Source organism: Argiope bruennichi, chromosome 8 (assembly GCF_947563725.1).
Source record: "Argiope bruennichi chromosome 8, qqArgBrue1.1, whole genome shotgun sequence".
In the NCBI taxonomy this organism is placed as follows: domain Eukaryota; kingdom Metazoa; phylum Arthropoda; class Arachnida; order Araneae; family Araneidae; genus Argiope; species Argiope bruennichi.
In genome coordinates, this window is record NC_079158.1 from 115,363,280 (window position 1) to 115,389,469 (window position 26,190).

Consider the following 26,190-nt stretch of genomic DNA (forward strand, 5'->3'; position numbering starts at 1 on the left):
ACAGAATGCAAGAGCCTTGAAACAATATGATCAAGGAAAAGAAATTAAACATAGTGAAAATTTATATATCTGAACTTCTATGATGTCACATGGGATGTAATATAGCAGGCCCTCACGTGGTGCACCCTGGTTAACACTAAATCTGATACGGCTTTGCCTCCTTCCTTGTATCTCTGACATTTGGAAGGCTAGAGATCTAATGGCGTCATAGTTAATCTTCTGGGCATTTGTAATAAATAAATGATGTCACATAAGTTTTGAAAATTAACTTTGATTAATTGATATCCTTTCGTAAACAGCGTTTTAAGCAGGTACACTATATTATCAAATTTAACTTATTAAATATTTATAAAATTGACAGATGCAATAATAAAAACAAAGCCACCTTTTCATTATTAAAGAATGTCACGTAGAACTATAGTTTAGAACTCAATGACACACACAAGAGGTAAAGCTAAACCAATTTATTAACTGAACTCAGAACACAGTGACTGACAAATCTTCCGCTTTTATACTAGCAGGGAAAGTTCCAGAATACTCTTCTGAAGCCAGTAAGATAAGTCCAGAACACTTGTCTGGTAAACTAAACAAATGTCCAGTATCTTTTGGAACATGAAATAAAGGAAAACATAAAATCAAAGAATTAAGTATTTACATATATTATTAATCGCATTGTCTCTAGCGGGATTCAAACCCAGGTCTTTTGATCATGAGACCAGTGTCATGACCATTCGGCCATGGAGATTCGACTGTCTTTTTTCAATGCGGCAATATATTATCAGAAATATCTAAATACTTTAGCAACTTGGTAACTACAACATTGCAATGTAATAAACAATATCATTGAGGTATCAAAAAAATGCCTCAAATGAGTTGTTCCAATTTGAAACAAAATATTTCATGGATGCAATCAGGGGTAAATGAATAATGCTAAGATAGGACCTGACAAAGGGAAAAATAATATTTGGATAACTTAATTTCTCTTAGTTGGTTCAGCTACAAAGAATGAACGGTGCACCTGGCTGACGAGATTTCGATTAAAGGAAGGTTCACAACAGAAAGGGCCACAGCATTGTACTTCTGCACAAATTCTATAATTTGTTCCTTTGCGAATAACCGTTAACGCCAGGTTATAATGTTACAGGTCACTTCTGCGTTGATTAATGAACGTCAGATGAATCTTTCCTCACTGGCGGATTCCAAGGTTGATGAGGGACACAAGATATCATGCTGAGTGCTGACTGAACAGTCAGTGCATGACAATTCAGTTAATGAAAAAGCAGGAGTTGATTTTTCATGGTTTTATTTTTACACATATATGGACACGGACATTTTTAAACAACACAACACATAAAACAAAGGAATACATGGCGCCGCTTCGGCGTCTCTATTACATCCGGTTAGGGATACAGATTTTCCCTTTTCCCTACCGGAGGGAATTAAAACTCTAACACTGACTATAACATGGAATTCATTACTTACACTTTGTTGGCCGAAATATGATGCCATCGCTCCACAAGATAGACAGCTATTCGAGATTTTCTGACTTATTAATTCCGATCGGTGTAACAAGAAGGACATCAGTGGGGAGCACATTTCTCAATATAAGAGAATATTGAAAATGAAGCTGTAGATCGCTCACTCAGGATAAGCATTTCCATATGCCAATAACTCCGTCATTCTCCTCCAAGAAAATCATGCAAGAATAGTCTCCAGTTATTTTCGATGTCAGTCACTTTTCATCTCCAAAATCTAATGGGTTTTACTACTCATGAATCTTTGAAAAAAAATTGGCATTAAGAACCTTGCAAGAGCTTTTTAAAAACTTCCCAGTCGTCAACTGGTCTCGTCACTGGTCAAGCAAAAATCTCAAAACTTTAATAGGATCAGATGTTATCGGAAAGAATTTTCTTTTCCAATAATTTAATTACCATTAAAAATTTACCCTCGCAATGAACAATTGCAGGGGATCAGGTTTCAACTATAATGACGAGAAAGAATGTCAAAACGATCCTATCAAAAAGAAAGACACAAAAACGAAACCAAATAGCGAGAGACCTCACAGAATAATTTCATAGAAAAGGAAGTTTCCAACAGAAGCAGAGCTTGACCGGTGAGATATTATGATAAACTGCTCATTTTTGGCTAATAAGAATTCAAAAGTCAGAAGAGAGGGGGAGTTTTAAACATGCAACTTTGCATAGGAGAGGTGTCAATCAAATCTCCTTTCTATTTGTAGGTCACAAGAACAGTTTTGTCTTTTCCTTTTAAAAGATTCCAAAACAAAATACACAAACAGGGTTCAAAAGTGATAATTTTAATCTCAGCTGAGACTGACTAAATTAATAGAGAAAAAGCAGAAAATAAGAATCTAATAATGAAGTTATTTTTGTCAAGTAAAGATAATTTTAATAAAATACATTAGATTCAGGTGTTCACCCCCCCCCCCCTAAAAGGGATAAGAGTTTCCGAATGAGGCGCTCGAGAAACTGGGTGCAAAACAATAAACACTGAATAAAGGAAATTATTCTACAAAATTAAAATTAATGAAATATAAAATAAAAGCAAACTAGAAGCAACTAAATAGTTCATTACTGAAGTAATGAAAAAAAATAATAAAGGAATATTGATAAATTCCTGTACAGCTAATAAATTCCTGTTCCAGCTAATTTCAATAATTACCAAATTAATAATGCTAGTCAGTTTTCTCAGTCAACCTAGCAACACTACACTGAACTTTTTTTTTTTTTTTTTTACTTCTCTTACCTGAGAGGAGGATACAAAATATGATAACCTTAAAAAGTCCTTGATTTGGAATGAAGATACTAAAATATTGTTAATTTCCACCCAAATGCCAGATAGATAATTATACTAATCGCGTTGGACAGAAAGATTGCATTTTTAAAGGGTTCAAAAGTACATTTTCGTAAGTTATTAGCAAAAAACTAAGAATAAAATAATAGGAAATTCTATTAGATATTTTTTTAGTTAAAAAATTAATTAGAAATATGAAAAAAAAAAAATGTCATGAGATGCTCAGTTTTTGCATCCAAAGTAAGCTTTTTCCAAAATTAATAATTCTAGATTCTTTGTTTTGTTCTATAAAACGCTAACACACAGACATTAGAAGTTTTATAATTATTAGAGAAGAGATTAGAGATTATAAGCCTTATTTTAATTTATACTTAAGACAATTGTCACCAAGTTCTGAAGTATAAATTTAAAAATATCTATTACCTTCAAGAGCTTTTCCCTTTATGAAAAGAATAGAAGAAAAGTTTTTATAATAAAATTTTCATCAAAATTCGTTGCATAAAACAAAACTAATTTAATGTTATATTATCGAAGAAATTTTTTGTCGGAAATATTGGATAAAATGAAAATTCATTCTCAGACGATAATTATTTTCATAGTTCGGAAGTTATATAAAAGTAATTAAAACTAAATTATAATATTTGTTTCTGAAATTCATTTATTAAATTAAATGATCATAATACGTTCTTAGATGTGTTTTTTTAAATTTCAGATAAATGTTTATAATTAAATATATATTTAATACATTAACATCGTAATGCTTTCAATAATTGCAAAAATAATTATTCGTTCTCATGGATTATTTCAATAAGCAGAATTTTTATTAGTGCTAAAATAAAATGTTTATTTAATTTTTCTACACATAATAAGCTGATGTTACTGATTCAAGATTTCATGTGCTTTATGGAAGAATACATAAAATGGAATAAAAATGTTAATAAAATACGGTTAATGATGCAAAAGGAGCATTACATCTTTAGAAGATATCAAAATAGATTATTTCATTTAAAGGTAGAAATAGTCTAAAAAGCATTCCATTTATTTCAAGAATAAAAAAATTATAATTCATTTTTTTTTTCTGAATGCTCTTTTTTAAAGAATATGAACTCAACCATTCCTATAAATAAATAAATAAAATATCATTTCAACGTACAACAGAAAACGTAATTTAAAAGATACTACATCAATAACACAATCTTGATTACAGCGTTATTTTCACCTACAAACCGAAAATATATGCCATAAACGAACATAATATGTTTTATTATGTATTAAATCTTTATTGACTTTCGCAGAAGAATCTAATGCATTTCGAAATGAAATTTCAAGGTGTTAATATATTTTTAGAATATTCCAGCGATCTGCAATTGAACAATAATATATCTTAAGTTTCTCTTTCGAAACTCGATCACGCTAGTTGTTATCTTAAAAAAAAACAAATCCAACCCGAAGAGGAGTTAATGCGCATGCGCTCGAGACAGAAAGCAATAAAGCGATGTGCGTGCTTCAGACGAGTCGTCTGCGTGCCTTGAAGCCGTAGTGAGCTGAGTTATTATCCTCTCGAACAACAACATGCCTCCCAACAGGAATCCAGAAGTGAAATACACTCAGGTAAGAATGTTTTTTAATTGTCAAATAGTTCGATTTTGACTACATTCTTTGTGAATAGCGTTTTCAATGACGATGTTTTTAGTCTAAACAAAAAGAGGCTATCTGATGACTAGTCAAAATTTATTATAGGTTGATTTGAGGGAAATGATGACAGTTTTCCATCATTTTGATTGACAAATGCTTTCAAAATATTCCTTTTTTTGCGATGAAAAATGAGATATGAGTCACGGTTTAGGTAATTCAAAAAATTTTACAGTGATATTAGAAAATTAGGATTAAAAGATAATCAGATATTAATGTTTATAGTAATATAATTTGATTCGATATTTTGCAGAGCGAGCAGATATAAAATATTTCTTAAATTAAATATCAAATCAATATTTTTTTATAAATTAATCAAAATTAAACATATTTTAAGTGAAGTTATCTTTTTACTGTATTCTATGTTTTGTATACCGTAAACTTCAACGCATCTTGCATAATTCATTATTGCTTTCCAATTGGAAAACTGTATTCCGATGAAGTTGTGTTTATTAAATGAAATAAACACAACTTGATAAATCGAAAATAATATTCAAGGAAAAATAACTGAAGCAGATAAAATCATTAAAAGTGGTATGATTAAAACAAATTAGCATTTAATTTGGCAAATCAAGAAAATAATCAAATGTTTGATAATATGTATTACAAATTTTTTTTACATAAATTGCATGGATATTTAAATAATTTTAATTGTTGTGACAATTTTATTTATGTAAATCGCATATAGAATCAAAATATTTAGATATCTAAACAATTTAATATATTCAATGTAATGTGAAATAAGTTTTGGATGTTTTTATAAGTCAAATAACAAGAAATTATTTGTAATAGTTTTTTTTTTTTCAAGGAGGTAATTTGGTTTTAGATTATTTCTTTCTTTTCTAATTGAATGATATTTTTATGTGATCTTGCACATTGTAATATAATTTTTTAATTTTAATTTTAATTTATTAGTTTTCTTTCTTTTTCGATCTTTTTTTATATGGTTGTAAAGCTATAATTGTCTTTTATTGTCGTCAGGCGATAACAGTTAGTTGATCATATAATTTAATTCATTGTTAAATTGCTAAACTAATTTATTAGGATGATTCAAATAATTTTGTTGGCTGTTAAGTTACTAAACTAATTTATTAGGAAGATTCATCTTTTTTCATAACTATTTTTATAAATCTGAAATTATAAAAATGAGAACTTGGTGGAATTCAATTTCGAATTAACTTATGTTCAAGAAAACATTTTACTAATACTAATCATGTAAGATATTAAATTTTATGTGTCCAAAATTTTTTGAAGGAAGTAAAATATACGCTTATTACCCAGTTTTGTAACTGTAGATAAGACCGCATTTTTTTTCTTCTTTAATCATGAAACCGATAAATGTCTTTTAAGTCTTTCTATTATGTTCAAGTTTTTGAATATAAAAGCTATATTTATGTTTAAAGAATGTTTGAACATAAATTTGATAACTTCGGAATCAAACAGATCTGGTCTTACAATTCGTGCGCTCGCTTAGCTTTCCGGCTGCAGACTCCATACATGTGTAAACACAGCGATAAAGGCGGTAATAAAACAGTGTTTACTTTATTCATACAAATACGAGGTTAAAATGCTTTCTAAATGAATTCTTTCTAAATGAATATATGTGCAAATATTGCATTTTTAAGTATTAATTATTGTTACAAACAATTTGAGTTTTGAATGTAGCATTTCATATAAATTAATCTTCTTAGGAATATTAGATAGCCGACATTTCAATAGCATATTGATAGTTTATTGAAAAAAAAAAAAAAAAAGAAGTTAAACTGAAATATGCAGCATAGTCGCCAAACTATAATTTTGTGAAGGCGATAAATTGCCAAATATGGTGACCGAAATATATTCTTTTATTAATATTTGGCGATTTTTCTATTGTTTGATATAACTTGGCGTAGATTGGGGAAAAAAAGTTTCTTCTCTTGTTTTTTAGTTTTACGTTAAAAGAAAAATTGGCCATTTGCCCGATTGCGAAAATTTTAATGCTGAAATAAGAGATGCATAACTATTGTTTGATAAAAACAATGCCTCATAATGTATTCGTGAACGACATATGTCTTCCTTTCTACATATTTCAATGTAAGACGACGCCATTGCATCAAAATGGATTGCTGCATATCGAAACTGATCATTTTTTTATGCTTTGACTGGATTTTTTCTTGCTCAGCATTTCCGCTTTTTTGTTTTCCTGTTAACGTCGGTTAAATACTATTTTAAATTGCATATGTGGAATCCATTTGATGTATAATGTTAAATACGTTGATAGGATTTTAAAGTCAACTGAAGTTATACTAGTCACATCCCTCTTTACTCAACAAGCAAATTGCCCACATCCTTTTTATGTATAACTGAAAGTGTTTCGATGTTCATTAAAATTATTTTCCCACTAAATTCTTGTATTTGTAGCATACAAAAAGAAATGACTGTAACCGTCAAAAAGGTAACTTCGAAATTTAGAGGAATATGCTCTTGAAACAGCACAAGCCAATGGGGTGAAAAAAAAAAAAATTGTCTGTATGTGACTGACCGTGACCTCCGAGGTCACGCTCTGACCCAATAATTCGGAGATGCAACAAAATGAATTAATATTAGTACGTCGGCTTTACATAAATATTACAGATTTGTTTCAAATTTTGGAGAAAATTCTTCCACAGGCAGAATGGTGGATCTAGGCATTTTACGACTCTATGGAGGGCACAATATGAAGACCTCCTTTAATAAGCTAATCAATTGAATTTAACGATTTGCCGTATTTTTTGTTTACTCAACATGTTAATGAAGTACATTAGCTTAACTTTTTTTTTAACTCTGTGAAAACGTAAAACTTTTTATTACGTCGTACTCTTCGAGGCATCCTTGTATATAATACTATTTAAGTAGATATTTGATGTTTATAAAAATTATGATAATTAGATGAATGTAATAAGATTGAAAAGATGCAAATATTTTATAATTTAAGAGAGTTTGTATTTCTTTATGAATTTATTCATTTGTATATTATTAGAGCAATATCTTTTTACTGAACTTCCCTGCGCCTACCTCCTAACTTACTACCCTTAGGCTCTAAATTAATTTAGTTAAGTCATCAGTTTTGATGAACTATATCGTATCACAAAAAGCTGCTATATTATATTAAATTATATTTGTGCAAAATTGATAGAATATTCTGAGTGATTAGCATTCGTTACTTCAAAGTAACGAAATTAATTGGTAAAGATTTTGTAGCTCGGAAATTTCACTCCGTATTCAAATGACGTATACTTTGGTATAAATTTGTTTCGTTCATTTCGACTTAATTTTCTTATGAATGATTTAACAATTTCACTAATTTCTCGATTTCGTCGATTTTGTTTAGAAAACTTCTTTATCCTTTTATACAACTGCAAAAAAAAAAAAAAAAAAAAAAAAAAATCATTGTTTCGACCTTTTCGCAAATATGTAAACAATCCAAACATGCGAACTGTTGCCAAATGACGATTAACAAATTTTGTCTAATTTTGCATCCATATAAGTGTTTTATATTTATAGATAGTAAATAAGAATAGAAAAAGATAAATTTAAAAACTACACATTATGAAATTCCAAAATTAAAACTCTACAAAGAACAATCTTTGAAAAGTTTTTAAAGCTAGGCTTTCAGAGAAAAAAAAATGATTTGAACGGAGCCTTCCAATCCATTTTCACGATTATTCTTTTAAGTTCCAAAAATTTCACTATGCTAGTAAAATAAAGGTAAATTAAATAAAAGCTATAACGTGTAGAAAATTCCGTTCAAAACTTTTTTAACATTATTTACCGGACTTACTTTTTTCATCTAATTAATTTGAATCACACTGAGTTCTTACGGAAGTGAACTTTGTCATCTGTTATCTCAAAAAGTGCTCTTTTTTTTGTTTTGTTTAGCTTTCCTGTCTTGTAGTAGTAGAACGCCCCATGAATATGAAAACAGTTTCCTAAAATAACTTTAGCCACCAGCAGATGTTTTTTTTTTTTAGGAGCGGTCATTGACTTTGTTTATTTGTATGGAATGGTAATATGACTGCCAGGAAATCCTGTTAAATGATTTTTAATTTTGAATGTTTCTAGGCGTTTCTTATTTTAAATTAAATATAAGATTCAAGATTGAATATAATTTTACTATCGATTTGCTTAAGGAATCAATAAAAGAAATCAAAAAAGAAATATCGTTACATTTTCATTTAATGAATAATGTTGTGGTAAATAATTCCTTCCTAATTACCAGTGATGTATGAAACCAAGGTAATTTGTTTCTTAAAAACATTATTGCCGCGACTGTGAAAATTTAATTTGTTCCGAAAAACTAACATAAAACTTCTTTGGTCTTTGATATACAATTTAATTGAAAATATATCTTCGCGCTTACAAAATTAGGCAGAATTGAACAGAAAAAGATAAATAAAAAATTTTCTTCAGTCCATTTTCTGCAGTTTCCATCTATGTACTATGAGTTTCTTTTTAAATTAACAAATAATTTGTTTCAATACACGGAACACCATACTATATATCTCAGATTACCATCTCACGACTGCTTATGTCTAGTGCTCGCTCTGTTCAGTCAGTTATGACCTCGGTGTCCTGGTGGTAAGGTCTGGGCTGAAGAACCGGAGGGTTTCATGTTCGAGACCAGATTCCACCAAAGAACCATCATGTAAGATGCACGTTAAATCTGTCGGGGCCAAATAAATCGGTGCCACTGGTGTGGTGCGGAAGTTTGAAGAAGAGGTGCCAGCTCAGGTGAAGTCCTCGTCGTTCGAGCGCGGTTCAAAATTAAGAGGTCCGTCCCAAAATAGCCATAGTGTTGCTTTAAAAACGGAACGTTAATATAACTAAACTAAACCAAACTAAATTGCTCAAGTAATTCAATTTCCATTTACTATTCTTCTTTGCTCTCGGGTCACATGATCAGTTCTGAGGTATGGCTGTGTTGAGTAGCTATCTTTCCCATTTATAAGAAAAAAATTATGAAGTAAAATCCATTGCAGTTTAAAATATTCAACATTTTATATTTGTTGTTTATTTTTTGTATTTATATCAAACACTTCTGATTTTTATAAATACAAATAAGTGAAGACATTGATGGTGAGCCAGTATCTAAGTGTAATACTAATTATAATTCTTTTATACAAAACCTTCCTCCATTTTCAAACATTGATACTGAATAAAACTTGATTCACTTAAGTTATTGCTCACCGGATGCTTTTTGATTTATGTTCATCTTAGGGAAAGGGGGAAAAAAATAAACATTTTTCTTCCTCTGTCTGATAATTGTCAGTCGGCCTGTTACAAATTGATTCTGCAGACGTAAGGTTATCGTCTATCGAGTGAATTATCAAGATCAGTTCCATTTCTTGTTTATCACTAAGAGCCATTCTGAAGTTTTATCTGTCTATCCGTATCAAAGAAAACTGTTTTATCTCTGACCTTGGTGTCACTGAAGGTCGAAGTGAGTTTAGGATATCTGGAAGGAGATGCATTCCAATGTCGATATCAAAGTTTTATTACTTTCTTGCGATATTGTATCAGAGTCATTAAAGATGACACTACACTCATTTCAGTTTTATCAGCTGGTGAGATTAAAGGAGGAAATCTGATTTTTTATTAGTATGTCATCTTTTAAAAACCGGTTTTCAACTATTTTATTGCTGATAAAAATTTAAACTGGTTTTAAATTTTTAGAAATTTTTTTATTTCCCTTTCTCTCTCTCACGATTAATACCAATTCTAAAAAAAATATCTGTGCGCAGTTTTACTTAAAAAGTATTGTAATCGTCAAAAAAATCGGACTCGCGATTTTTGATGAATCACCACATTTTAGACTGTCTTGAGTTCGAAAAGCACATTTTTGGAAAATATCTGTCTTGTCCGTTCGTCTCTCCATCTGTGACAAATAAAACTGTAAAATGCTTCTAACTCGACGAATGTGATTTGGTACGTAGTCTTTACACCAAATTTGTAAATTCCTGTGAAATTTTGAGCAAACTGTATTCAGAGAAAGCCTGTTTGTCGGGCTGTTTGATTATAATAAAATAAAATAAATAGTTAAAGTTAATATAATAAAATAAAAAATCTAGATGAATAAAATGTAGAACTGAGATTCAACGTTTAAAATGTAGGTTTATGTTGAAATTGGAAACTAATCTGTTTAGGAGTTCATCGTCTGTTCCTCTGCCCTTTCCAAGTCTGTAAAAGTGATCTGAAAAGCGGAAAGGCTGAAATATACCAACTTTAGTATGTGATCCAAAAACGGAACATATCTTCTATAGGAGAGACTGAACCATGACCGTTCATTGTGGCAAGGTTTCAATAATAGCTGATTAGAACATCGGCAGCAGTTTCCGCCTATGCTATCGCGGTGATGATGAAGTCATTAAGGTAATTTAGGATTTTTAATTATTATTCTCGTTGGTTACCTCGCTACCCAGATTGATCAGGACATTAAATATTAATTCTGCCGCTTTTATATTCGTATTTTCGTTGTTGCCCTCATTTGCTTGGAATTCCGTTTTGTTCCTTTCCTTATTTTTCATTACGCTAAAGATTGAAGGTATAACTATAAAAAATATTTTTGTTGCTGCTTACCTTCAAAAGATGACCCTCGGGGGGGCACCTCGAAATGAGGATGAGATGCTTCCGGCATGGTGGTTGGATCTCGCCACCCTGGAGGGTACACTAATAGGTGGGGGATCTGGCTTCCCCCATCGATGACGGGACGTACTTCCTTCGGGGAGGGTTGTACCGTGGCCGGTGACGGCCCTTAGGACTCAACCACAGTTCCCGCCAATTGCTGTTGCGGTGGTCCGGTCATTCAGTTCTATGGTTTAAATCCGTGTGCCTTAGGGCGGGTCGGAGAGTTAGATGGTTGACTTACCTTCAAAAGATCTGACATATGTCAGATCAGCTTCAATAGGTTGTTGACCGTCAAAAAAATCTGTAATAATACAGGGATCGAATGTTAAGTCTCCCTTAGAAAGTCCGAAGCAACCCAAATGTGATCCGGTAAAGCTGGATGGTCACAGCATTTTTACAAGTGGGATGGATTTTTTTACCAATTTCAAAGGAAAGATACTTCAGGTGGACACTTTTTAGTCTAACCATAGTAATAATCACCAAAGCCATAAGGAGGGAGTGAGTAGCTTCTGTTGGTCAAAAAAGATTGTAGCATCTTGGACAGTATCCATGGATAGAAGTGTCTTTGCTCATTTGCCTGCAGAGATTAGCTGAGTAGATTGGAACGGCCTTCATGCTTTGGGTGACCGTACCAGGAGATTACTCTCCCGACGTATTTCGTCCGTACCGTCCAGGATATCCCCTCCCTTCAGTGGCTAAGAACACATTTTGAGGCGACTTATAGGACTTAGGGGGGGGGGAAGATTTTTAGGACTTTTATTAAATATTTGAATTTTTTTGTGTACAAAAAATTATGTAATATATAACTATTTTATGAATATAATTGACTTATTTTATCATCATGGTTTAAAATTATTCGCTCTTGAGAAAGGAAAATGAGCGTGTAATTTGATACTTTATCAACTTTCAACTCTTTGATTGCTAATAATTTCATTCATGGATATATAAAAGCCCTGAATGACACTCGTGTGGAGTATTTCTAGTAGTCTAAGCTTTTACTGTTTTAATACCTATTTATGTTTGTCATTCTTTTATAGCTGTTCATCAACAATGAATGGCAGAATTCAGCCAGCGGAAAGACTTTCCCCGCTTTCAATCCAGCCACGGGGGCGAAAATCGTCGATGTCCAAGAAGCTGACAAGGTAAGGGGTTGATCTTTCTTTTTATGTATTTTTTATGTATTTTTTAATGATATTGTTTCCTCGGAGATTTGCTACATTTTAAAACACTAGATCTTTGCCTTAAGGGATCCAAGACATTAGAGGAACTTTAAAATCTTAATCTAGGAATAGGAATTTATCTTATTCTTAGAACTTAGCCCCCCATAAATGCTACAGTATATTTTCCGAATATCCGTTTCGCGACTAACCGGCTTCTGCACTATCCGATCTGATTTTCTTTTATCGTAATTAAATAAGGAAGGCAAGGCATTGGAAGCGGGCTAGAATGCATAAGCAATAATCTATTAAGAATTTTTTCTCCGGTTTTTGTAATCTTGCACATTAAGCCTTATAATCGGAAGTGTAGTGTAATTTTTTAAAATTATAATTTTAAAAAAAGAAGCTTTACTTTATAGGTTATTGATCCCCTATTAATTCGTGGCAGAAATTATTACGACTTTAGATTAGTATTATGATAATTTAAAACTGTTATTTGTGTAGTTTAATTGCATGCAAGTTTCAAAAAATATTTTCTGTATCGCAAAATTTCTGAAAAATTTTCTTTTAAAGTACTTATATAAATTTAAATATTTCTGAATAAGAGAGCTATACATTTTTAATGATATTTGTTTATTTTCATTGGAAATGTAAAGACAAATCATAATCTAGTTTCAACCATTTATAAATTTTCTTTTGCGAAATAGACAAGATAGTTTAAAACTTCATATATTTGCTGCTCCATTTTTAAATTAAGATCTCAATCTGATTAACTGAAAGTAAGTGTAACTAAATTTACCCTGAAGAATTTTGTTATGAGGTTCCAACATCAGTTAATAGATGGGATATATATAAATTTATTTGATAGCAATTGGATATGTATAAATCTATTTTTCGAAGCATAGAGCCCTGGGAAATTCCAAATTGGTAAATCTTTGTATTCCTTATTAAAATAGAGATATAAGAATAAATATGTGTAAATCTTTGTATTCCTTATTAAAATAGAGATATAAGAATAAATATGTGTAAATCTTTGTATTCCTTATTAAAATAGAGATATAAGAATAAATATGTGTAAATCTTTGTATTCCTTATCAAAATAGAGATATAAGAATAAATATGTACCCAACTTTGTAGTATTAAAGCACTTTTTTTTTATTCCAGGCCGATGTGGACCGTGCCGTGAAGGCAGCCCGGGAGGCGTTTCGACGAGGATCAACCTGGAGGACAATGGACGCATCTGAGCGAGGACGACTCCTCTTCAAGTTAGCTGCCCTCATCAAGAGAGACATCGAATATATCGCGGTCAGTATGAAATATTATTATGAAATAGAGATACACTCAAAGATATAAAAATCGGTATATTTCCCACCAAGTGAATCCATTATAATGAAATGCCATAGGTTATTTTACTTATGCATACAAGTTAAATGTTGGTGTCTGTTACCGATGCCCTAACACATTGGAACTGCATGCAGCAGTTTTATGTAACGGCCGTTCTTGAAATAGTAACGAGGAAAGTTTTTGATGCGTTTTTCTTGAAGATGATTGTCTTCACTGACAATACTTCCGAGATAAATTACTGTTCATTATGAGCAAATGCAAGAATTTCAAAGCGGTCGTGCTATCAATATGAAAGGGACCAAACGGATTTAGGAACTATTGAAGAACCACTCGATGTTTTAGTTGAAAGATGATGAGTTTGAATGAACAGCAATGGTCCAACTAGAGCCACAACAAAGTAGATAGGCAAAGTGAACAATTACCGCAGCACCAGATGGTCATTATGAACTATCTGGCTTATGACCACACTCAAGTTACCAACAGAACCCTTGTTTGATGACTGAGAGCGCGAATCTTCCCCCTCTCCAGACATTATATTGTTTACCTTTCATTTATGTTCATTGTAGAGTCTGATTGTATTGGAGTAAGGATCTCTCAGCATGGAACTGCGTTGGCTGGGGAGGAATAGTGTTTAATTACTAGTCAGTTTTCGAACTCTATTCTGATGATGAGTGAAGATGTATCACGTGACATTCAAGGAGAAGTGGAGTTATTTCCTCCACCATCGCATGTCATGAAATTAAATTATGGTCTGAGGACTCATTTGTTTTTGTAACAAGATATCTTTTCAAATCGTTAAGGTATACGTACACACTTGAAACTTCGAAAATCGTTCAAAATATCGAATATTTTATATTGCTTAATAATGTTCTCTGATCCTTTAGCTTTCAAACGATACCAAGATGTTGTCAATATTCGAAATATTTCTCGAGTTATAATTATTTTTCTTGAGGTGCTTTCATTAAAAACTCTAGTTACGGTGTTTCTAAAACTCATTTTATGAAGAATGATGTTTTTCCACTATGTTGCTTCATTCAAACAATCATAACTCAACAAGAAATGAACCAAATACAGTTATTTATATATCAAAATAATCTGTATGAAATAGCGGATGTTTTGTGCCTCAGTCAAAGTTATATTTATATAAATAAATTTTTAATAGCTGTTTAAAAGTTAAAATGACAGAAAAAATTTCCCTTTTTCTATTAATTCTTTATAAAAAAATTGTTTAAAAAAAACTATACATTTTTATAACTTGTTTGAGGCAGACAACATGAAGACTAATATTAGGCATCATTTCCAACTAGAATTGTGTGTTTGTACAAATTAGAATTTAAGATATGTTTCAAAAAATAGGCTAATTAGCTCATTAAATATTGTTTAATTAATTAATAATTATTGCAATATGGTTTTTTCTCACTGAAATGAGTTTAAACATATATTAATAACCTACTGTGAAAAAATTGGATTTTTAAAGTTAAAATTAAAAAAAAAATCTTCAAGTGCGTACGTACACCTTAAGAGACTTACAGCACTCTATATTAGAGTGAAACTCTGGAACTAGTTGTGTTGCCTTTCCTTTTCGCGATTACTGTTTGCAAGATAATTTCTGGTTGCACTCAGCAACTGTAAATTGTCTTCAAGAAAATCGAACGTTACCCCTTCCAACTAGGGCGCCTAATATATCTCTCAAGACCTTATTAGAAAAGGTTTTGTTAGCATTCCAGAATGCGCAGATTTAATCAGACTTTCGGAATTAGTTAAAATTATTTCGACAAATTAGCAAGAAATCGCCTAGGCTATACGAGAGATTTAGTAAGCTGTTGTAAATTTGCATCCATCATGGTGAGTTTGAACAACACCTTATTACCTTCCTAAGAGCGAATTCTGGAATAAATCAATTATTTATTTTGGAATAGTAATTGTTTTTTTTTCTGAGTATGCTCATTATATAGATACATTTTTGTCGCAAATGGATAACTCCTTTGTGCTTCTATATAGTCCTTCAGTGTAGATTAAACATTTTAAAATTTATTAACATTTTAAACATTTTAAAATTCATTTTAAGATTTATTACAGAAATGATATTTCTGTAGGAATATCGTAATTCAAAACTGTGGCACGAAATAAACAGCACAGACATTATACTTAAGTAAAAAATATTTAGAGTTATGTGTTCAAAGTTGCATATACATATTTCAATTATAATGCTACTTGATTAACCTTTTATACTTGGATGATTGCTTCCAGGCACCGTTCAAGATGGTGCATAATTTTGACGTTTTATTTATTTATTTTAATTTTGATTGTTAAAAACACGTACAGTAATAAGAATTTTCAAATTAATTTTTCATGGAAATTCAACAAAGCATATTTGGAGCAATAAAAAAAAAAGTCCTTTGTTGCAACGAATTATTTTCCCGAGTGTAAAGAGTTAATATTGTGCTCTCATTGCTCATAAATAATCAAATTCTTTTGTCTTGGATGTCATAAATATGAGCTAAGTTGCTGTTTTCAAAAAACAAATTGTCTTCTATATAAAAATGCATAGTTTTAGCTGAAATCGGTAGGTTTTTTTTTTCAGACTGTGTAACATTAAAGTATTCCTAATCATTTGCTGAATTTTATTTTTAAAAAAAGTTGAAACCTTACTGCTTTTATTCTTGTGCTAAACTGCTTCACAAATTTTGATTCAGTTTTCCCTTAAAAGCAGGGTTCTTTTCAAATGTTCTTCGCGATTATGGAAATTAATCATTGTTTTCTTTTTCAGAGCTTGGAAGTTTTAAACAACGGAAAACCGTACGGCGAAGCCTATTTCGACATTGAGTGTACAATTGCCACTATCGAATACTACGCAGGTTATGCAGATAAGTTCCATGGAAAAACGATTCCCGCAGGTATTCTTCTTATAATCTTGAATAATAGATGCAGTAAAAACTTAAACTAAATTGTTACCTAAATGTCATTTGTGATTGTAAAATCTAAAACGCATGATTTATGAAAACGTTACGACTTATAATGTTTTATATAGTATCCAAGTTACAAAACTACAATATACAAATATTGTTTGTATATCATACAAACTACATAATTAAAATTATTAATTAATTGTATTTTTATTTTTCACTGAATCAATTTGCTTTTCAATGCATTTATAGCTGACAGTTGTTGGGAACCACCAAGTAGTTAAGATTATATTATATATATGTATAATCATTGCTTAACAAACAACGCCATTTATCTGAATTTTATAAAACGATTAAGAATAGAGTAAAATGAAGTGCCACATATTTGATTTTTTTTCCGTCGAAGTTAGAGACATTTTTTTAAATATTTAATACTGGCATGGAAGTGAGGAAATACTGTTATTCTACTATGCCCGACTTTTTTTAAATTTTATCTTAGAATTTAGAAATTTGTTTGATTTTGTGAATTTTTCACAACATATAATAATAAATATTTCTTTTTTGCATCTCGTAGGATCATTAGACTGCATATTTATGCCTTATGTGGGGTTGCTGTGGCCTGGTGGTACTCCCCACTTCGGAACCGGAGGGTTCCAGGTTCGAGACTTTAAAATTCGGTCACGAACCTGAAACCCTTCGGTTTACCGAAGAACACCGTGTAAGCGGGTCTGGTGCACGTTGAATCCTTCGTGACCAATCATCCTCCCGCTGGTGTGGTGTGGATGTTTGGAGCAGGGGACGCCAGCTTAAGTGTCGTCCTCGTCATCTGATCGCGATTCAAAATTACGAGGTCCTTCCCAAAATAGCCCTAGCGTTGCTTTAAAACGGGACGTTAATATAACTAAACTGACTTATGCCTGATCTGATAAAGTCAGAAATATTTATTATTGATTGTGCAAAATTTATTTTTCTTCCCTTGCAGAACTTTAAATTTGAGGCGAATGTGTTGCTTGTTAATATGCTTTTCCTACCTTATTATCTTTTCATAAATCATGCGTTTTAGATTTTACAACGATATAACGATTTAATTTTCAAAGTTTCTATTCTGACTTAGTTTGAATGTTTTGCTTCAATTTATCCAGAGAATGCCGTTTGCACCTCATAAATACCTACATACTTTTGCTTTTTAATAATAGAAGATTACACATAGTATATAATGCATTGAGTTCACTAACTCGAGAAATAGTCAAGAGGTACATCATAGTCAAGATGGATATGTTAAATATGATAAATAATATAGCTGAAATTGTTTCGTATTCCAGAGTAATTTTTATTTTTAAACATGTGATTAGTGCTTGTTTGAATGTGTATTAGTATATTAGAGCCCATGCATTGGAAATATAAAGTTGGGAAAAAAGAAATGGATATTAAACGATATAAAGAGTTTGTCTTATTGCTAGATGCTTAATTTTTACAAGTGTGCTAATGCCCAAATTTTGTAGTTTAACTACATTATTTTATGGTTAAATATCGCTGAGGAAAAGATTGTATATTGCTATTATTTTCTTAAGATTTATTTGCCTTATTAATTTTATATAAATCAAAATAACAGATAATCTTTAATTTGAGGACAATTAACTGCTTTGAAAAATAAACTGTTATTGCAACAATTTCAGAATAAAGATAGATATATAATGTATATTGTCATTACAACAGTTTCGTAAAAATAAATATGTAAAAAAATATTTCTAAATAACAAAAGCATAAATCACCTGAATGTTTTTATTTTTATGAAATAATATGAAAAAAAAGTTATTTTTTTTAACTCTTAATACAAACCCATTTTATCTATTAACATAAAATATTTCTAAAATATTGATGATGATGATGTCGTGTCCGCGTTACCACGGAAAAGGGGTGCAGTAACTTCTGAGGGTAAATACCCCTGTGCACCCGAGGGCAGAAGTCTGACTTCTAGCTCATATGAAGATGAAACTCACACATTCGTTTGCACACCCCCTTTTTACAGGGGGCCACATTCACACACCTCACAGATAGAACACAGATGAAGAACAACCATGCCCGAACCGGGATTCGAACCCGGGACGCCCAAATCACGGGGAAGGTGCGTTACCCCTATGCAAGGACGCCGGCGTTTCTAAAATGTTCCATATTCTGAATGACACTCAACAGTGCTAAAATATCGCAGTAGCATCTTTTGATAATAGGGATAACATTTTGATTTCTTTATTTTTTTCAGATGGCGATGCGTTTTCTTTCACCAGGCTCGAGCCCAAAGGCGTTTGTGGTCAAATTATTCCTGTAAATATTCTTTAAATTGTTTTTATTGAAAAAAAATTAAAAATTATTATAAAATTTATTTAAAAAAATTAATGCTTTTTTTAAGTATAAAGGTTATTAAAAATTTATATTTAATATGAAAACTTAACGTAAAACAAGAATTTTTCCTCTCATTCTTTAGGATTCACTATAGGTTATTTTCTCTTTGAAATATTTTCACTCAGTTAGCATTTAGTAGATTTTTTAGGTAGATGGTTGATTGTATCTATGAAAACGCGAAGCCAGCAAATAATAAAAATTGCTAAGCCTCTGAACTAGAGATGGGGTTAATATAGTTAATAGAAAATTCAGTATTGTTCAGGATTTTCATAAAAGAAGCGCGAAAGTTTTTATTTTCGGAAGGGTATTTCGATATTATGAAGGATATACAGTACACTCCCGATTATCCGTGGAATTGGGTGGCGCGGCCGCCGCGGATAACAAAAATCGCGGATAATCCGAAAAAAAGCTAAAAACGGGTATAGCAAAAGAGAAAACTGTCATTCCAACTTTGAAAAATCGTTTTATGTACAATAAAACGTAAAATAAACAGCAGGAAATGTTTAACTAACGCTTAATATTTTAGTATATCACTCAAAACTAACCTGAAAAGCATTTTGTTAATGAAAACAGAAAAGTGCACTTACGAGAGGCGTCAAGGATACACAGAAAAATGAATACATATGTACTGTTTTAATACTGTAATGTATTATGTAATTACAAAAGCATAACTGTAAAACTACACCTTTTTGAAGAAATCAGTCATTTGTGTTTGCTTCTTGCTTTGGAAGCATTTTCTCTTTGCTTGAAAGCAAAAAAAAGAAAGAAAAAAAAAAGAAACTTAGTGCCGCAGGCGCGGATAATCGGGAGTCTACTGTATATATATAAAAAAAAAACAACTGAATATCAGATAAGAGTACCTTTAAATAATGGGGGGGGGGGGATTAAATTTCGATTATATAAAGGTATCTGATGAAGACTTGATAATCTTTTTGAATTAGAAATGAGCATTTATATATTAGAATTGAAATTGTTTCGTATGTGTTTATTTACTCCAAAGGCACTGAATCCAAATTCTTAGATTTTAATTTAAACAATTATGTATGCTATATTTCAATATCTTCCCACATTTCTGGTTTTTTTTTTAAACCAGATATTTTTTCATTTAATGTGTGATTAGATTTGTATGGTTTTGCATTTATCAATTTAATTTTGCTTTCTCCCCACTTGCTTGCTGTAGTTATCCTTAAGAATTTAAGAAGAAATTTATTTGATATTGATTTGTGTGTTTGAAGCATTAACTTTTAATTCATTTATATCAGAATACAAAGTATGTCATAGAATTAAAACGTAATTACATTACGAAATCCTGGAAATTTTTTTATGATATTGATGAATGTTTTAAGATTTTTATATTTAGATAAGATTATAATTTTTTATCATTAAATCAAAATAATATTAGTACATTTCACTAACAAAATCGTATCGTAAAAGATCTACGCAATGAAATTTTATCGCAAATTTCAAAATTTGATGAAAATTTAAATTTGAATGGTAAGTCCTTGTTTGTATGATTGCAAATTCATTACCTGTGATAGTATATAATGTGTGATTGCAAATTCATTACCTGTGATAGTATATAATGTGTGATTGCAAATTCATTACCTGTGATAGTATATAATGTGTGATTGCAAATTCATTACCTGTGATAGTATATAATGTGTGATTGCAAATTCATTACCTGTGATAGTATATAATGTGTGATTGCAAATTCATTACCTGTGATAGTATATAATGTGTGATTGCAAATTCATTACCTGTGATAGTATATAATGTGTGATTGCAAATTCATTACCTGTGATAGTATATAACTTATTAGACATTTTAATTAGCGTAATTATCTTACTAAAGTTTTCTTTTTTAGTGGAACTACCCCATGGTGATGCTAAGCTGGAAAATCGGACCTGCCCTGGCTACAGGCAACACAGTGGTTCTAAAGCCTGCCGAGCAGACTCCCCTAACCGCTCTTTACACTGCCAGCCTGGTCTTGGAGGCCGGATTCCCACCCGGGGTGTTCAACGTGGTACCCGGATACGGTCCGACTGCTGGAGCTGCAATTGCGTCACACATGGATGTTGATAAAGTGGCTTTCACTGGATCCACAGAAGTAAGCAATTGTTAAAACTTGATCAGCATTATTGTATAATGACTGTTGGAGCTTGATTTTCGAAATCGGCACTGCCTGAGTCCAAAAATTATCTTTCAGTTTTGAATTTTTCATTTGAGCCGATAAAATTTTAGGATTAATCTTATTTGTCTGAATCTGAGAAGGAGTATAAAAACATTTGACCGAAATCTTTAAAAAAGTTTTTATAAATAAGTTTGATTTTGCTGCTTTTTAGATATTAAAATCATAAAATATTTTAATCTGGCGAAAAAAATGTGGGATCTATCTCCTATTCTTTTCTTAACATTATTTAAAAAGTGGTTGTTCTATATCTCTTCTATATGAATTGCTGGCTGTGGTCAAGCTGGCTTTTAGGATATATATTTATTCCTCTAAGGCTGAGGTTCCTAAATTGTAAATTGTGGCCCACTGTTGAGTCAACATGGTAGAAAAAAATGCAATATGCAACAACAAGCGACTTCTGTCGGATGACCAGAAATAAAGAAACAAAATAAGTGTTTCTTTAATATGCAGGTGATATATATAAAAAATCGACTTTTTTTTTTAACGCAATACATTTGTCGCGTTACTGGTTGTTTCAATCAATCTGTGGCTTCGCTTAAGGTTACGTTTCAATCAATATTTCAGTCTTCGCGCAACTAATCAGAAACAGTTTTTCAATTCGCTTTACGTATGCATGAATTTCGAAACAATTTATTATCCCTGGTGTATTTGGTTTATTGTCGTTTGAGCTAGTATTTATTAAATTTAATAATATTTTTCTTTAAAATTTTTTTCTTTATGGTTCCTGAAACTTCCCGCAACGATCACTCGCTACTCGTCTGTTAAAATTTCAGTACAAAAATTCAGTATTCCAAGTGGGCCACTGTAGATCTAGTTTCTAAGAAGTGGATCATAATTTTTTAAATTTTGAAAACCGTTGCTCTAGGAGAACTGTAGATATGTATCAGGATTTTCTATAAATCCTCAAGAAAGACAACTTAACCTCCTTAAGTAGTTTGCTAATTCAAATAGTACCTAAGTGCTCCCCCTCTTTTTTTTACCTATAAGAAGTGCAATTCTAAGTTTCAATACTATCTTTTTTGAAATATTGACTTTTTCAAAGATGCTCTGTTCTCAATGTTTCTTCTATTTACTGAGGGGAAATTGCTGCCTGGAAGTTATTTTTGTGGGCGAGTCCATAATCATTTGTGATTCACTCTGAATCTTAGCAGCAGCAACAACAACAAAAAGATACATTTTCATCTTGGGAAAATGAATGAGCAAGTGATAAATCTAGTGAATCGGATGGATTCATCCACTTTGTCTAACGTTCCTTCTCAAATGCCTTAAACTTAGTAATAAAATTCTGTGTTAATTGTTTGGCCATATGTACATTGCCACAGATGTGAAAATTACGCAACGGACTCGGTCTTTATGCTGCGCAAAATATTTCATAATATTGCAGTAAGATAATTGAAGTACTTGTGTGCCCAGTATACCTAATTTTCCTATTAAATGTAGTTTAATATAATATATATGATGTATAGATTTCATTTTTAATTGTTCTGTTTGTTTTTTTTTAGTTGCTTTGCCCTTCTGCGCTACAGTGCACTATTTGATTACCATATCTACGTAATTATACATAAATTGTTGTCGATCACGCTTGAAAATGAAGAGCCAGGGTTTTTTAAAAATACGAATTTATTATTCTGCCACATAAAACGTAACTCACTTCTTGGAGTATTTATAAAAGATAAAGTAAAATTTTTCACGTACACACACACGCACACAAACAAACCCCCCGGTTGGTGCATGTATTGTCAACGCACTCGTTTCTCGCAAAGTCAACCTCTACTTGCAGATAAAAAATAGAACAACTGTTATTTTGGTTTTTGACACGTTTCCCTTTCAGTCAGTGTTGCTAACGAAGATTTACCAAAGATCCACCGATCGTTTGCAAATTAGTGAGATCATGGTATGGCATTGAAAAAAAATAACTAACTAATAACTTCAAAATATCTAACAAAGATAATTATAGTGCCAATTTTAACAATGATGTCACCAGGTATAATGTTTTATAAAACCTGCTAATCAATTCTATTACAGTTCCAATTTGCTATTTATTCGAACTTTTTAAAGTTCTCTCTCTTGAAGTTAAACTTTTGAAGAACTAAGTCTAAATCTTTTTAAGTCTAACTCTTGAACAAATTCAAGAGTTAGAGTTCTAACTCTTGAATTTGTTGATGAATATTCAAACACATGGTGCATATTTCATATATATTAATCGATATGTAACCATTTTTTATCAACAGGTGGGTAAAATTATTCTTCAGGCAGCTGGAGCATCAAACACCAAACGTGTCACACTTGAGATGGGAGGAAAAAGCCCTCTCGTCATATTCGATGATGCAGACCGTAAGTGAACTCTTTCTTTTTTATTCGAATCTTTTTGATTTAACGTCTCTCTATTAACTCGGCCTTGCAAATTCTATATACTACTGCTTCATTTTGGGGTCGATTCCTTTATCAAACGAAATCGGGGCACGCTTACTGACAACATGCTTTACGTCTTGACTCCTCTTCTGGAACTAAAACGGTGCCATAGATGCCCCATTAACACAAAATTTTCATGGCCAGGTTAGGCCGAGTTAGTAATGAAAGGGTTAAAGATTTGAAACCAAAATCGCTGCCCACAATAAATCTTTGCAAAATAACCAAAGTAACAAGCATCTTAATGAAGCATTTATTTTAAGCTTGATGTCCAATTTTTTTTTTTAATTTTATGCATAATTTCTTTGTGGAGTTAACACTGGATGCCCATATTAACTATACTATAAAAAAAATATGTATCTTTTCCACCTCTTTCACAAAGTTGTATCCATTTATATTTGAAATCAAATAAAGTAGGATTTTATGACTGTTTATCTTTGCTTACCTGTAAGCCTTATGGTATAGATTTTTATAGGGCAGTGGTATTCATGTTGTCCCATATAGTAAATGTGTTGTATGATATGAAATTTCAGCTTCTACTCTGATTTTAAATATTAAAACCAAACTTGGAATAAAATTTGCTGATTAAAAATATTCGTATGTCAAACAATTACAATTTCTGAACAAATAATTTCTTTGTAAATGATTGAAAGCAAAATTGAGCGAAATTGAATAACAAAATCTCACCGTTATGGATATGTTTGAAAAATATGCATAAAAAATTGCTTTCGCTTTTTGGATTACTTGTTAGAACAAATATTTATCTATATTCTTGAAAATAAATATCTTTTTGTAAAATACAGATTATCTTTCTGTAAGATGCTGATAAATATGATAAGATATACCTTTGAGAATGGTAAGTACGATAAGATTTATGGCAAAATTTTAGAAAATGTCGGGAGAGAATAGATAGATGATGTCAAGAGAAAAATGCTTATAGTGCTGCTTCTAATCGCACTTGGTTTATCATTTAATGTCAAGGACTCTTGATAAAGGTGAAGTGTTATATCATCTGCTTAATCAAAGCAACTTGGAGCACTTGAGGTAGAATCTGACACGAGTATTAATAAATGGATCAATTGCCTAGGTGGAAACAACTCGGATTTTAGACCCGTTTGGGTTGAACAGGGAACAACATTCCGATCGCTTGGGAAATTTCTGAGGTAAATCTCCCAATCCTGCGAGAACAAAATTTGTTGATTCTTTTTAAAAAAAATTAGATTTTGTTCAAATTTGATACAGATGTACAATTTTTTGTAATAAAGAGTGACAATATGACATTTCAAAAAAAAAAAAATTTTTTTTTTGGTCTGTGGAAGACTGAAACGAAACTTTCATCCAGATCCCCAATTCAATATTTTTGACAACCTAAAATATTTTCTCATATTTCGTATTCTAGAAAGTAAAAAGGACTAAAAGTGATAAAATTCTTGAAAAATTATGAAGATTATTTTTTAATAATTTCCTTACATAACAAATAATTATTATGATAGACTAAATTGTAAGGTTTGACATTCAGGGCCTGACTTGTGCAAATTTGTCCATCGTAATTGCGAAAGTTTAGCGGAATTTCGCCCTTGAAAGCAATGGATTTGCGAAATATAGATTTTTTTTTGTGTTCATACCATAGATTAATGAAGAAGCTAACATAAAACTGACGGATTTTACACTGCACTGATATTTTGTTAAAAAATAGTTAATTAAAGAAGGAAACGCAAAATAAATTTTCTGTCCGCTTTCGGCGACCTCTCTTATGTGGGGGCTCGAGGCAAATGCCCCTGCTTTAGTCAGGTTCTCTATGACATTGTTTGTAATTATTATAATAGACTAACAAGCAATAATTAATTTTAAACAAATATAATATTAAATTTTTATTGGACTTGTTAACTCTTTAACATCCAAGCATCCAACATCCAGACTTTTTCAGCGTGTCTCTGAAAGACATGGACTCTTTCTAGCTGAGGGGCAGTTTAACCCCTCACTCTGAAGTAATAAAACTGTCGACGCTCTACCTTGAATAATTGCCTTGCGGTTTTCGACAACGAGATTCATTTGCCATCAGCTTAAGTGTTTTATTCTAATGTATTTCTATTTTTTAGTGTGAAGTGTTTCGCTCATCATCTTTGTGGGGTATTTTTTTTACAAAAAATTTGAAATTTATTCTATAATTTAGAAAATAGTTTTTTTTTTTTTTGTAAGTTTTATGTTAGGCTTACAAACCATTTAAATAAAAACTTGCTTTACTAGCAATTTCAAAAACATTTTTATGTTTCATTTGATTCTCAATAGGCTTTTACATTTTTTTGTTGCCAAAATTAAATAATATGTCATATATTGCCATGTAAAATTTTTTTGCATAGTAATGTAAAAGGCTTTTACATTTTTTTGTTGCCAAAATTAAATAATATGTCATATATTGCCATGTAAAATTTTTTTGCATAGTAATGTAAAAGGCTTTTACATTTTTTTGTTGCCAAAATTAAATAATATGTCATATATTGCCATGTAAAATTTTTTTGCATAGTAATGTAAAACATACATTATATATATATCAATGCAATTAGTTCATTTTTTAACATAGTATAGATGTGAATGCTTTTCATTGATAAACAAGATAATGTATTAAATCTTCATT

At 31.1% G+C, this 26,190-nt stretch overlaps 1 protein-coding gene across 1 annotated transcript in view; it reads left to right on the forward strand.

Annotated features, from left to right (window-relative positions):
- Window positions 1-4,270: 4,270 nt before the first annotated feature.
- Window positions 4,271-26,190, forward strand: part of LOC129981373 (retinal dehydrogenase 2-like) — a 31,751-nt gene continuing 9,831 nt past the window's right edge. The window contains exons 1-7 of the mRNA XM_056092199.1: window positions 4,271-4,425; window positions 12,186-12,290; window positions 13,470-13,610; window positions 16,420-16,546; window positions 18,816-18,877; window positions 20,820-21,062; window positions 23,378-23,480. Of these exons, the coding sequence (XP_055948174.1) occupies window positions 4,387-4,425; window positions 12,186-12,290; window positions 13,470-13,610; window positions 16,420-16,546; window positions 18,816-18,877; window positions 20,820-21,062; window positions 23,378-23,480 (820 nt within the window). The 5' untranslated portion in view covers window positions 4,271-4,386. The remainder of the gene's footprint in view (window positions 4,426-12,185; window positions 12,291-13,469; window positions 13,611-16,419; window positions 16,547-18,815; window positions 18,878-20,819; window positions 21,063-23,377; window positions 23,481-26,190) is intronic.